The 13954-nt window shown below is 39.2% G+C and overlaps 1 protein-coding gene across 3 annotated transcripts in view; it reads right to left on the bottom strand.

Moving 5' to 3' along the window:
- pigg (phosphatidylinositol glycan anchor biosynthesis class G (EMM blood group)) overlaps positions 1 to 13954 on the bottom strand; it is a 93108-nt gene that overhangs the window by 61103 nt on the left and 18051 nt on the right. For all 3 annotated transcript variants that reach the window (XM_085288197.1, XM_085288206.1, XM_085288214.1), the window contains exon 6: positions 8579 to 8791. In XM_085288197.1, coding sequence (XP_085144323.1) covers positions 8579 to 8791 — 213 coding nt within the window. The remainder of the gene's footprint in view (positions 1 to 8578; positions 8792 to 13954) is intronic.

The raw sequence follows: 13954 nt of genomic DNA, 5'->3' as shown, positions 1-13954 counted from the left end.
CACACACACACGCACGCACACACACACGCACACACACACGCGCACACACACACACACACACACACACACACACACACAAACAAACGAAAACACAATATGAAGATTGAAGCAAAGCAGACAGAGAGAGAGTGAGGCAGAGAGAGTTTCTAAAGTTTGTATCGCCACAGCTGAACTTTATAAAGTTGCAGGTTAAGTCTACTGTAACTCTAATAAATGTGACTGCAAAAACAGAGAACACCCCCCCCCCAAAAAAAATATCATAAAATATTTAACTTAGTGCACCAGACTGAAGCTGAGAGTGGCCGAGCATTATAAATCCTTGCTAAGTTTTTTCTCCAATGAGCTACTTTTTTGTCTTCCTGATGAAACCTCATTGAATACTGAAATCAGAAACGGACAGAAGGCGGATTTCTCCTAAGCAACTCCTCACACGCCCAGTAAAGATTCGACCCTAACAAATGTCCAACAGGCATGCTACTTAAAATAACATCCCCGGCGAATTTCCCAGCAGTGACAACTATTACATCCTTTTGCATAACAGCTTCATGATTACCCAAGTGGATGAATACAAAAAAAGGCAACATATCCAAATGTAGGTCTGCTGAGATAATTTCCATTTCATCCCATCTCTATGGAAACCAGGGACCAAAATAAAGTGGAAAAACTGCTGCCAGTGCCGAGTGTTTTTTTATGTTACAGGAAATAGTAGTCGTTTTGAAAATGCTGCATTTACTTCATGTAGAAGTTTGCTTCGGTTCACCACATCTGTTTTTTTACATGGGCACATTTGTATACAAAGTGCACAAGGGCTATCATAACATAAATAGGTTTAAATCTTTACACAGGCCTAGAGATTGGTTGGCAACCCCAGGAAACCTCTGATAATTAGTAGAACCCCCCGCAAGTAGGGAGATCCTGTCTGTAGCATATTGCTGTCATCACCCATAGTTTACATGGAGGATGGCAACTTGTCAGCATTTAGTCTCCGGCTTGTAGCTGCGCATTTTAAAGTCTGCTGAATGAAACGGTAAGGCACAACTTTTACGCTGAAGCCAAAAGGTCTCTGTTTCCAGTTTGCATCACACATTTTCACAGTTTCACTATCACTTAGTAAGTAGTTGGCGAGTGTTTGCAGACCCACAGTGAGACTAAAGCAACCTGCTGGCAACAAAAAGCAATTGCAAGAAAGGGGGCCGGGTCGTGGGGGCAGCAGCCTAAGCAGAGAAGCCCAGACATCCCTTTCCCCAACCACCTCCTTCAGCTTGTCCGGGGGAACACCAAGGCGTTCCCAGGCCAGCCGAGAGATATAATCTCTCCAGCGTGTCCTGGGTCTGCCCTGGGGCCTCCTCCCGGTGGGACACGCCCGGAACACCTCACCCCGGAGGCGTCCAGGAGGCATCCTTGTCAGATACCCAAAGAAGTTCAGTCATCCGGGAGGGGCTCAGAGTGGAGCCGCTGCTCCTCTACATCGAAAGGATTCAGTTGAGGTGGTTCTCTAAGGGAGAGGCCAGCCACCCTTCGGAGGAAGCTTATATACTTATTTCTACACTGTAGCAACTGCCACCAACCACTCACCAACTAGTTGTGGAATAACATAGTCTTCTCTTGCGACCAGTGTTTACCAGGGAGTTACTGACATGTCTCTAGGCCTTAGTTCTTCTAGGCCTTAGCAATCAGTTCCACAGTGTCTACCAGCAAACTCCAATGACTGGGGGTTAGCAGATGTCTGCCGACCAGTCTCTAGGCTTGTGTGATTGGGGCCTTAAAGGCCTGGAGCTGAGTCACACTCAGTCCACTGAGATGAGGACACAGCCTCCAGTACATGGGTTGACCAGTAGGGCAACCCAAATATTTTGTGCAAAGCTGTGATCTGATAATGGTCCTTAAATTTAAGAGATCACAAATCTAATAACCTGTTTTTCAGATTTGACATTTCAGAGTTATTTCAATGATGTGATAGAAGAAAAGAAAGATGATAATTAAAACCACTGCAGAACCTCTCTGGTGACACTGGGTGGAAAAAACTATTGCAAGGCCATAAGTGGCCATGAGTTAGTAATGCATAGAAATTGCATAATTAATTCTTAGTCTGTTCACAGAATATAGAATACAAGGGTAAGCACAACAGGGGTTTTTAATCACTGAAAGACAGCAACAATTTAATTTAACTGTATTTTATTTTAATTTTTGAAATTTGTAAGAGTATGCTGGAGAACTTAAGACTTCATCTTATCACAGCCTATAGTGATAACTATAGCCGGTAATTACAGGTTCCAGAGGGTGGTCTTCAAGCAGTTTAGTGGAGAGAAAAGTTCAATTCAATTCAATTTCAATTCAATTTTATTTATATAGCGCCAAATCACAACAAAAGTCGCCTCAAGGCGCTTCATAGATACAGAGAAAAACCCAACAATCATATGACCCCCTATGAGCAAGCACTTTGGCGACAGTGGGAAGGAAAAACTCCCTTTTAACAGGAAGAAACCTCCGGCAGAACCAGGCTCAGGGAGGGGCGGCCATCTGCTGCGACCGGTTGGGGTGAGAGAAGGAAGACAGGATAAAGACATGCTGTGGAAGAGAGACAGAGGTTAATAACAGATATGATTCAATGCAGAGAGGTCTATTAATACATAGTGAGTGAGAAAGGTGACTGGAAAGGAAAAACTCAATGCATCATGGGAATCCCCCGGCAGCCTACATCTATTGCAGCATAACAAAGGGAGGATTCAGGGTCACCTGGTCCAGCCCTAACTATATGCTTTAGAAAAAAGGAAAGTTTTAAGCCTAATCTTAAAAGTAGAGATAGTGTCTGTCTCCCGAATCCAAACTGGAAGCTGGTTCCACAGAAGAGGGGCCTGAAAACTGAAGGCTCTCCCTCCCATTCTACTTTTAAATACTCTAGGAACAACAAGTAGGCCTGCAGAGCGAGAGCGGAGCGCTCTAATAGGGTGATATGGTACTACAAGGTCATTAAGATAAGATGGGGCCTGATTATTTAAGACCTTGTATGTGAGGAGCAGGATTTTGAATTCAATTCTGGATTTAACAGGAAGCCAATGAAGGGAAGCCAAAACAGGAGAAATATGCTCTCTCTTTCTAGTCCCTGTCAGGACTCTTGCTGCAGCATTTTGGATTAGCTGAAGGCTTTTCAGTGAGTTTTTTGGACATCCTGATAATAATGAATTACAGTAGTCCAGCCTGGAAGTAATAAATGCATGAACTAGTTTTTCAGCGTCACTCTGAGACAGGATATTTCTAATTTTAGAGATGTTGCGCAAATGGAAGAAAGCAGTCTTACATATTTGTTTAATATGTGCGTTGAAGGACATGTCCTGGTCAAAAATGACTCCAAGGTTCCTCACCGCGTTACTGGAGGCCAAGGTAATGCCATCCAGAGTAAGAATCTGATTAGATACCATATTTCTAAGATTTTCAGGGCCGAGTACAATAACCTCAGTTTTATCTGAATTAAGAAGCAGAAAGTTAGCGGCCATCCAGGTCTTTATGTCTTTAAGACATTCCTGCAGTTTAACTAATTGGTGTGTGTTATCTGGCTTCATGGACAGATAGAGCTGGGTGTCATCTGCATAGCAGTGAAAATGTATGCCATGTCTTCTAATGATACTGCCTAAGGGAAGCATGTATAATGTAAACAGAATTGGTCCTAGCACTGAACCCTGTGGAACTCCATAATTAACCTCAGTGTGTGAAGAGGACTCTCCATTTACATGCACGAATTGGAGTCTATTAGATAGATATGATACAAACCACTGCAGCGCAGTACTTGTAATACCTACAGCATGTTCTAATCGCTCTAATAGGATATTATGATCAACAGTATCGAACGCTGCACTGAGGTCTAGCAGGACAAGCACAGAGATGAGTCCACTGTCAGAGGCCATAAGAAGATCATTTGTAACCTTCACTAAAGCTGTTTCTGTGCTGTGCTGAGCTCTGAAACCTGACTGAAACTCTTCAAATAAACCATTCCTCTGCAGATGATCTGTTAGCTGTTTGACAACTACTCTTTCAAGGATTTTTGATATGAAAGGAAGGTTGGAGATTGGCCTATAATTAGCTAAGACTGCTGGGTCTAGAGATGGCTTTTTGAGTAAAGGTTTAACTACAGCCAGCTTGAAGGCCTGTGGTACATAGCCGATTATTAGAGATAGGTTGATCATATTTAAGATCGAAGAATTAATTAATGGCAGGACTTCTTTGAGCAGTTTTGTAGTCATCTAATGCAAAGAAATGCAAAGGATCCAAAGTGCATTAGTAATCGCTGTTAAAACAAAAGAAATGTCTTTGGAAAACAAAGCATCAATCATTTAAATTTAGAAATGAAAGCACTTACTATAATCAATTCACATCATCAGGAGTTGCTGCACAGGAGTACCCTATCGACTAGAGCTGTGCAATATGACCAAAATCTCATATCCCAATATAAGACATCTATCGTCCGATAACGATATATAAAATCACAAAAATGTAACATTTTCTGTAAATTCTGTGAATCTCGGGCAGCTCGACTTGCGTGAAGTGTTTCCTGCTGGGTGTCGTGTACCTGGAGTCGAGTGTTTTAACCGATGCATGACATAAGTTATAACGGCTGAAGTTTTCTTTGTGAGTATTTATTATACGGCGTGCTGCAGGGAAAAGCCTGTTTTAATGTTTGAGACTAAGGTTTATTTTTTAGCACATGACGACTAAAAACAGGCGCTTGTCCGTCCGTAGTGTGGTTATATTAAATATAAGAGAAAGAGAGAACTTTAAGAAATTAATATATCCACTACAGTGACCATCAAAACAATGAAAAAATATTACCGTAAACAGTTTATTTTGCGACACCACGAAACAAACAATAGTGTACAATGTTTTTATATCGTCATCCGATATATATCGTTATATCGAACAGCCCTACTATGGACAGCAACTTCCTATGGACATGCTTTTATTCTAAAGTGGAAGAGTAACCTATTTGGTGTTTTCTCGCAAGCTCTAGTGATGTTCTGAACTGCTAGACACCAGAAGCCCGCACCACGAAGCAGGATTTGGGGTCATGCAGGTAACTTCTGGGATAATGCTGCTTTATACACAAAAGCAGGTTATTCTTTACTAGTGTACATCGCTCAGTAAATTATGCTGGAAACCTACTTGTTTTCCTACTCAAGCAGATTACGCTACCTTTGTGTGCAGAGTGCAAGAGTCTAAAGTTTTTTTAATAGCATCTGAAGTCTTAGGTCTGTCTCTAATGATGATCAGTAGGATATATGGATTCTTATGTGGATTTACAATCCTGTCCTAATTTTTTTTAGCAAAACATTGATTTACAATTTTAAGAACCTATTTGTACATGGTCTAAATTTACACTTACACAGCTGCAGAGCCTGTGTTGTTCTCAGTCTATATTATGTGCTTTAATATGATAGTTTCTTACTTTATAAAATCAGTTGCTCTGCTATAGATCCTGCTAACTGAAGCCCTTGCATGGGAACGTGCTTTTAGCTAGATTGATAAACCTTGGGTTAACTTTTGGACTACATCATGACCATGAGTTATTAATTTTGTGGCATTAATATTCTTTTACACCTACTGTGTGGGGTGTAAAGTAATCTTCATCTAGGATTCAGTTGAGTTGCTATGCAAAATTATATCACAACACATCAATCAGTTGTGCATATATGTTATTGAAAGTGATGGAGTTATTAAATAGTAGTGTTGTCCTTAAACAGTCAGGTCCATACAGTAAGTACCGTATCTGTCGGACCATAAGGCGCATTAAGCGGAACAAAATAGTCAGATAAATCAAACTTTACTCAACTCATTCTTCTTACTTCCTCCACTTCTGTACCTTTGATTCATTAATGTGGAATTCTCTCGCAGCTGCTCTATTCCCATGCTGTTGCAGTATATTAATGACTAACCTTGGAATTGTGGATGGATTTTTGTCCCTAACCATCAGGAACCCTCATGGTAACTTTTATCGAGTGGAAAAAAGTTAGCGCTCATCCTCCAGCTTCACTGTGTTTATATTATGCTAGCATAGCTGTGTCGCTAGCGATCACGTAGCACATTATTATATCCCAGCTAGTGCAACTTCAGTAACCCTACAAACATCACTGCTGTTTAGTTTTTTGTCTTCATTTATGTTGGAAGTGATAGCAGAGCTGTACGTTTTCATTTGTTTCAGAAATCTCTCAGTCAGAACATGCTATATCATATTTAGGTGGAAGCTAGCGAGCTAACTTCCTGCTAACTTCTAACTCCATTAAATTTAATAAATTCTGTTTTCATGGATGCCTGGATGTTAAACTTAATTGTTACACCTGGTAAAGCAGAAATGCTGATCATTTTATTAAAGATGAAAGAATTTAGACAGTTTTTAACTCTCAGTGATGCTGCAGTGTTCGTTTGACTTTGGGACATGAAGCAGTTTTGGACCCAGATTCCTCTGCAAGGCTCCTGACTACGGTAGCCGTAATGCTTAGCTTTATTAGCTTAGCTTTGTAGCTTAGCAAAGTCGTACTAAAACATTTTTTGACAGAGTTTTGAGCGCCGTGTACCACATAAAATCGGTTTGAGGTCAGTAAGCACAACCAGAATTCATACATAAGATGCACTGTCGATTTTTGAGAAAATTAAAGGATTTTAAGTGCGCCTTATAGTGCGGAAAATACGGTAAGTGAACATTCACACATCACAGTGCATTTTAAAATAAGTTAATCCAGTACTTTTGTGAACCATTTTGAATAAAGCAGAAGCATTGTGCTATTGCCCAAATTTTATAAACCTGCTATATTTGTACCATTAGTTACTCAGCTTCATGGAAGTTAATAGTATGATGGACTATTAACTTCCATCCAGTCAACTCCCAAAATGAAAAAAGTAAAGACATCATCTGAAACTCAAATGTGTTATGCTTTTCTCGACTCCCCCCCCCCCCCTTTGCTCACAACATTTTCTCTAGGATAGCATGCTTAGAATACAACTTAGTCTGCAAAAACATTTAGGGAAAACAACTTCTAAATAAGAAAATGCTATGTGTCAAATTATTTATGTAGTTCTATCTCTGCCTCTTTGGGATACTTTAAAAAGATAAGATAAATTACTTCTGACTGACGGTAATTGCTGCTGTTGGTGTATCGAATGCTTCTGAAAGTGAAAGACGGCAAGAGAAAGAGTGGGAGACAGACAAGAAGGGTGGGGAACAGACTCAAAGATGGATAACTCAGACAAACTGCGTGACCCCGAGATGCAAGTAGGGAGCAAAGCCATGTGTGAATATGTGCATGCATTTGCAGAGATGCAAATGCATGCACAATGCATGTTGAAGATCAGAGCATAGACTAAGTTGTGGGAGTTGGAAACGCTCCCACGACAACAAACTGACTAGTATCTAATGTTTGGCAAAGGTTAGTGCTTTTTTTGTCTCAAACTCTTATATCATTGTAAAGCTTTTAGTGCCATATGGTATGTCTGCAAAGTCACACTGGGTTTATCTTTGACAACCAGGAACTTAAAACTCACTGTAATCACAGACATTTAGAGGATTTTCTAACTGTAAGAAGAATATTTTTTTAACATCTGCTAAACACCATTAAGGCCCATTAGTGCCTAGTAAAACCGCCTGTTTGAATTGGTTCAGTTTCATCTGACACATGTTGAAATATATAAATTATCAAGTCTGCATTTTTGCTCAGGATTATAGCCTTAATTAAGTAGAATCTTTTGAGCTTGTTAGATGATGCGATGCTGCCTTCACTTTAATCAAACTGCTTCAGGTTAAACCATCTAAGAAAACGCTTTGATGCCAAAACACAGAGACAGACTCAAAGTAAATCACTTTTGAGCCATCTTAAGTCTGTACCATCTGTCACAACTGTTATACGCACAAAACTGAGCGGACTGCATATTAAACTGTAATTTAAATGCAATAATGACAGTGTTAGCATCAGTTCACATATGTTAGCTCAACAGCTTATTTTACTACTTGCAATAGAATTAGCAGACTCATGTTGGTGTTTACTCTTCTTTTAGCTCAGTTCTTAATCTGTGATTATGTATAAAGACAGTATAGGTCTCCATTAGTCCGTCACTAGAAACATCCCTTTTCACATTATCCTTACTCACTGTTAACATGGGAATATTTAAACGTGCAGCTTTAAGCAATGAATAGGTTCGATGCAAGTAGCAGGCGACATTATAAATGACTTTCACTTTGTGGAATTACGACATTAGCTGGACTTTTTTTTTTAAATTTAAAGTATGCCTCCCTTAACTTTAATAGTTTAGGAGAAGGCTGAGGAATAGGGAATGATGGGAATTCATGGATGTTCCAGCTTCAACAGAGTTCTAACTGACATGAGGTGAAGAAAAAGTTCCATATCTTAATTTTGGAATAACTATGCCTTAAATTATTTGGCATACTTACGCTGCTGTGTGCAATGAAAAAAAAAAAGTAGCTACTGACACCATCACCAGCCAGGAAACAATACAGCATAATGATGAGAGTACCTGTCAAACAAGGTCTTGGCTTTTAACGAGTCCAGAGGAGGAACACAGTGAATCTGCAACCAACCTTTCTCATAGTCGGATATGCTGTCTTTGAGCAAGCAGCTGAGCTGGTGGCCATTGAGATGCAGGAAGCGCAGCTGGTCTCGCAGTGAGGTTTCCTCCAAGACACTCTGGATCACGCGGCCAACACTGTTCTGAGATATGGGCAGGCCAAGGCCTAAGGCCAGGGTTGGGGTTAGGTCAACCTGCTCCACCACTCCTGGTTTCTCCATTCCCACTGAGAAGACAGGGCAAAAGGGCAAAGAGTAAAAAAGACACAGCTGGTGCAATGGCTGATGGTGAAATAATAACTGGCATGTTTTTGGCCCAAACAATTTTGATTTTGTTTTGAAAATATTTGTTACCCACAGTGATTTTTTTGCTCTATCTATCAACCTGAATCTACAATCTATCTGGCTATGCTACAGCTGTCCAAGGGAAACATTAGTTGTGCGATCTCGCGTCCAAATGATTTCAAATGACGTCCAAACCAGTCTGCAACCACTTGCAGTCCGCTGCTTTTTTTAAAGGGACTTAGGGCGTAAAGAATGCAATAAAATTGTGGTATAACTGTCTGCTATTAATTTCTGATTGAAAGAGGTCAAGCTGGCAATTACATGCACCAAAATTGTACCAACCAAAACAATAACTTTGGTTACTAGCCGGTGGTAACAGCTATCTGAGGTTTTAGATTTGTGTCTGCAAATACTTGCCAACTAGGAGGTAAGTGGATAACACAAACGGAAGAAGGTTTGTCTTCAAAGTAAAAGCCCAAATGTGTCAAAACGGACAACTTTTACTTTGACTGTTTGTGGATCACTATAAACAGAAGCCTAAATCAGAAACCAGAAAATGAACAAATTGAAAGAAAAAATATCATTATTATACGATTTGTGGTTGTCATTTCTTGAAGCTTGTCAGACACTTAAGTTGATACTTGGCTTCCTATCCTGAGCTTTCAAGTATACAAACAGAGAGTGGGAGTATTTTCCCAGATTGTCATTGAAGTGAAGTTTTCAGGTTACAATGATGAACTAAACTGGTGTGCGATATATTCAAAAATGAACAAAGCAAATCACATGTGTGGTGAAATGGGAGAGCCACATACTGAAGCATGAGACAAACCCCACAGCTATGATCTAATTTTGTAATTGGACACAATGAAATAAGCCTGGGAATTATCCATTTCATATTAAAAGGAGATGGATTTGCAACAAGACACGGGTTTTGCTGTATTAAGCTCATAGCTATTTGGGATAATGCCACAAAGCTATCAAGGATATCGGCCTTGTTTAAATCTGCTAGTTAGCGATAAATGTCCCAAAAAAATGTCCAAAAAAATAATAGTCTTCTTCTCAAAGGCGAGTACTTTTCAAACCCGCTGGAAAAAATTAATTCATCTTATCAAATGTTAATCCCACATTAACTGTGTCTTAAAATCACACATTAGAATTTTACAATGTTATTTTTTGTTCTCTGACAAGCAGTAAGTAAAAGCCTATACAGTTACGTCCAATGAAACTTCTTTAGAACAGTACCTGCTTGGTTTGCACTGTAATTTCTGACTTACACAGAACGTTCCCACAGAATAGATGTGTCATAACACAGTTAAAGGTTACAGCGGCTGAACGCTGATTCATAATTGAGAAAACTGCAGCTAGTGGAAATTCAATGTGCAATCCAATATCTGCCTTGCTAATGTAAAATACAGCCATAACCAGTCATACATTTTTGAAATGGTACAGTGAGGGATCATTCAGAACTTCTGGAGGTCACAGCTTGAGCACTAGCACATCAAACCAAAACAAATGTGTGTCGACCATGTTTTTTCATTTATGACCACAAAGGTTGCGTATTTATTTTTTAAAATCCAGCTCAAAGGATGTATATAAAAGATGAAGAACGCTATAACACCATCCTAACTTTTTGAAACAGGATGTGAGGAGCAAGAGGTGGATTAAATCTGAATAAGAAAATGATGGACACTGCACTTTCACAGGGTCAGACACAAAGTAGGTCTGCAATAAACAATATCCTGCTTTGTGCCCCTTTATGACTCTAAAGCTGCGTTCGTGCTGGAAGCAATTCACAGTGCCGAGGTAAAAAGTCAACACTCAGTGACTATGAGGTTAAAAAACCCGACACCAAGTGGGTGGATCCCAAGATAAATCTGAGTCTACTTTGAGGGGAGTGATTGAAGCAACTACCAATAAGAGCCCAGGGTATTGCTGACTGATATATAACCTGGTAGTAAATATATTAAAGGTTTAGGCAGCCAGAGTCTGTAATGCCGGCTTCACAGCGATGGGCGAAAATCCAATTGCTCCCTGTGTGGCTGCAGCCTAATGGGACCATAATTTACAAGATGAACATCATATTGTATTCATTAAAATTTGAAACTAGTGACTGAGACCTTAACATCATTAGTAAAATAATTATTGAAGTCACAAAACAAAAGAGTCAATGGTAATTTCCCCATTGAATTCTATTTCATTTGACCTCTTTTAGAAACAAGTGTTGATTTCAGTCAGCTTCTTGAATTACGGCCATTTGTATACAAAGGATGCCCTTTTCATTTTAAAGTAATTGGAAAAGACATCAAATTAATTGCCAGGAGAGGCCTGTTCACTCGTTATTTCATCCCAGATTAAGCAGAGAAAAGACCTGGAGTTAATTCCAAGTGTTGAACTTGGATTTGGTAGTTGTTGCCTGAGGCTCTCAATAGGAGGCCTACAGAGCACGAAGGAGGCCAAAGGAAACAAAACTGAAGGCGCAGATCGACAAAAAAGCAGCTGTAGTAAAAGCCTACCAGAGCATCTCAAGGGAGGAAACACAGCATTTGGTTTATAGGTTCCAGAGACAAAGAGTCATTGATTTCCATTAAAGTATTAAATACAGTCCCTATATTTAAAAGGATGCTAGTTTGTCCAATCACATTTGAGCATCTGAAAATGGGGACGTTGAATGAAAAGTTTGTAATTGCTACAAATTTCATTTAAAACTGTTGTTAAACTCCTTGAATTAAAGATGGAGGCCGACCATCAATCACAACTTGATTGTTTTTAAAATCCACTATGATGGTACATGGTGCTACAACATTACAAAAGAGGTCTCATTGTCCACAAACCTATGGACCAAAATGTATGACAATAATCTGCTGAATTAATACATTATTAATTATGTGTTATTACAACAACAACAAAAAACTCAAAGTGTCCTATCAAATTTCCTTGGATAAAAGATGGCTCCTTTGCTGAAACTCCTCTCATAATGCACTCCATCTGCAATGCAGACTCCAAGTTTCCACAGCACACTTTTTTTTTTTTTAAGTTGTCAGACCAGTTTCCTATAAAGTCACAAATCCACCTAGATTTCATTTGAGCAAACACAAACTTTCCACTGTCAGGAGAATTTAATAAAACATTCTTTCTGTGTCCAAATCCAAGATAAATACAAATTATCAAAATACATTTTCTAAGCAAAAAAAAGGACGATTACAGAGCTAAACAATAACCAGAAGATTTCTGATACCAACAGTGTCTTATTAACGCAGCTTTGCCCCAAGTAACATCAATTAAATGTGTTGTCAATCTGCAGTAAGAGGGTTTTATTTTCTCAATGATGCATTCAGATTAAAAAGTGAAGCTCAGGTAGTGAGGTGGTGCTGAAGTCTGATCGTCCGCAGCACGTTCTAATGAAAACAACAGAGATGAGCTCTCTGCTAATGACCTATCATTCTCACAACGTTCAAAATAAAGTTCTGCTAATGAAAGCCACTGATTGCACTAACTGATGCATTAAAATAGAACACACTTGCATCAATATATTTACATCTAAAGTGGTAATGAGTAACAAGTCTGTGCCTACAGAAAGAAAAAAAATCAAGGTACAGAACTTTAAATAGACGTCAGTGTCCTCAATGTAGTTCAGTGATTCAAATAAATAGATAATAACATAAAAATGTCCCTACATCAAGGAACTATAGGGATATTTCATGATTGCTAGAAATCCATCCATCCAGAGAAGGACTGCTCAGTTATCAACTAAACCTAACATTATTGGTTAGTGAGGGGCATCCATGAACTATACGGGTGAAACACACAGACACACGTATCTGCTGATAGGTTCCAGGTAAACGGCTACTTGAATAAAATACTAAAATGTCACTCACCAAAACTGAAATCCAAACTTCTGATGGGTGGCATCACACCACTTCCACACTGCCTTCATTGTTTGGCCCTGAAGGCTTCTGCTTATTTTAACTACCGTTAATCGAATTGTCTCAATAGGACACAAACACTCTACAAACACTGGCGGCAAAAGACCTCGTGATATTTTTTGATCGTGCTCATTTAAACTTACATATTCAATGTTTCAGACCTGTTTGGATTTTGTTTTATGTTCGTTAGAAAAACTTTAAGGTACAATATTTTCCACTCCGTGTTTGGCATAGAGATCACCGGTTTATGAATGAACTTGAATGAATGAATTCATTCAAAAGAAGAGTTTATTTCATTGAAGAAAACACATAATTTGAAACGTACTTCATCAACTTTCTGTGGTTGTTGCATGTTTAATATTTAAACCAAAAACCTCTGGTGGTTAAGAAAAGAGTCAGTCAAACTGTGAGCCCAGCGGGAGGCATAAAGTACAAACAAAACCACACACGCTGTAGCAACTCCACTTAACTGTTAATGATTAATTAAGGTGAATGGTTCACATATAATAAAATAAAATTAAAAAAAGTAAGTGCCAAGACAGTTTCAAAAATAGACTTGGCTGAGAAAGAAGCAATTATCACGACCGTACTTTCACACTTAAACACATTCATTGCTGCAAAAGAAAGCTCTGCTCATAAGCCTCTGTGTGCAATGACACTGTTCCTCACACTAATGAAACGTTATGTGTGAGAACTCAAGAAAGGCTGTAGCAGCTGGCAGACACATTACAAAAATCACACAAGCTCTTCAAGTTAATGGCAAGTCTGCTGCCACTTGCATCCTTTAAACGTGACCTGTTCTGATCACTTCCAGATCCATATTTTCCATTCTTGGACACGAGCAGATTTGATCACATTTAATCTTCTCGTAACATCCTGCAACTTCCCAAAATTGACATCATTTACTCTGTGCATTACCCTGCTAATGTCAAAACCTCAGATTCCTGGCTGCTGCTACTGTTGAAGTTTTAAACCAGCTCACTCTGGAGAGCCTGTTGTTAATTTCATGAACATGTTTGGGTTGTTCACAGCTCATTTGGATTCTTATTCCAATTCTCTGCAGTCAAAGATATGAAGTACTGAGTAATCAGAATGCATAAATGGTGTGGAATAAGTCATTCAAGCGCCTGTTACCCTCCCTTTAAGCCAACTTTCTTATGATTGGCTGATTTGTAAAGAGAA

The sequence above is a fragment of the Mchenga conophoros genome, linkage group LG2, assembly GCF_057382185.1.
Source record: "Mchenga conophoros isolate Kocher_MC1m ecotype Shallow Benthic linkage group LG2, M_conophoros_male_GT1.1, whole genome shotgun sequence".
Classification (NCBI taxonomy): Eukaryota; Metazoa; Chordata; class Actinopteri; order Cichliformes; family Cichlidae; genus Mchenga; species Mchenga conophoros.
The sequence above is the reverse complement of the archived record's forward strand: the minus strand, read 5'-3'. Positions and strand labels throughout refer to the sequence as shown.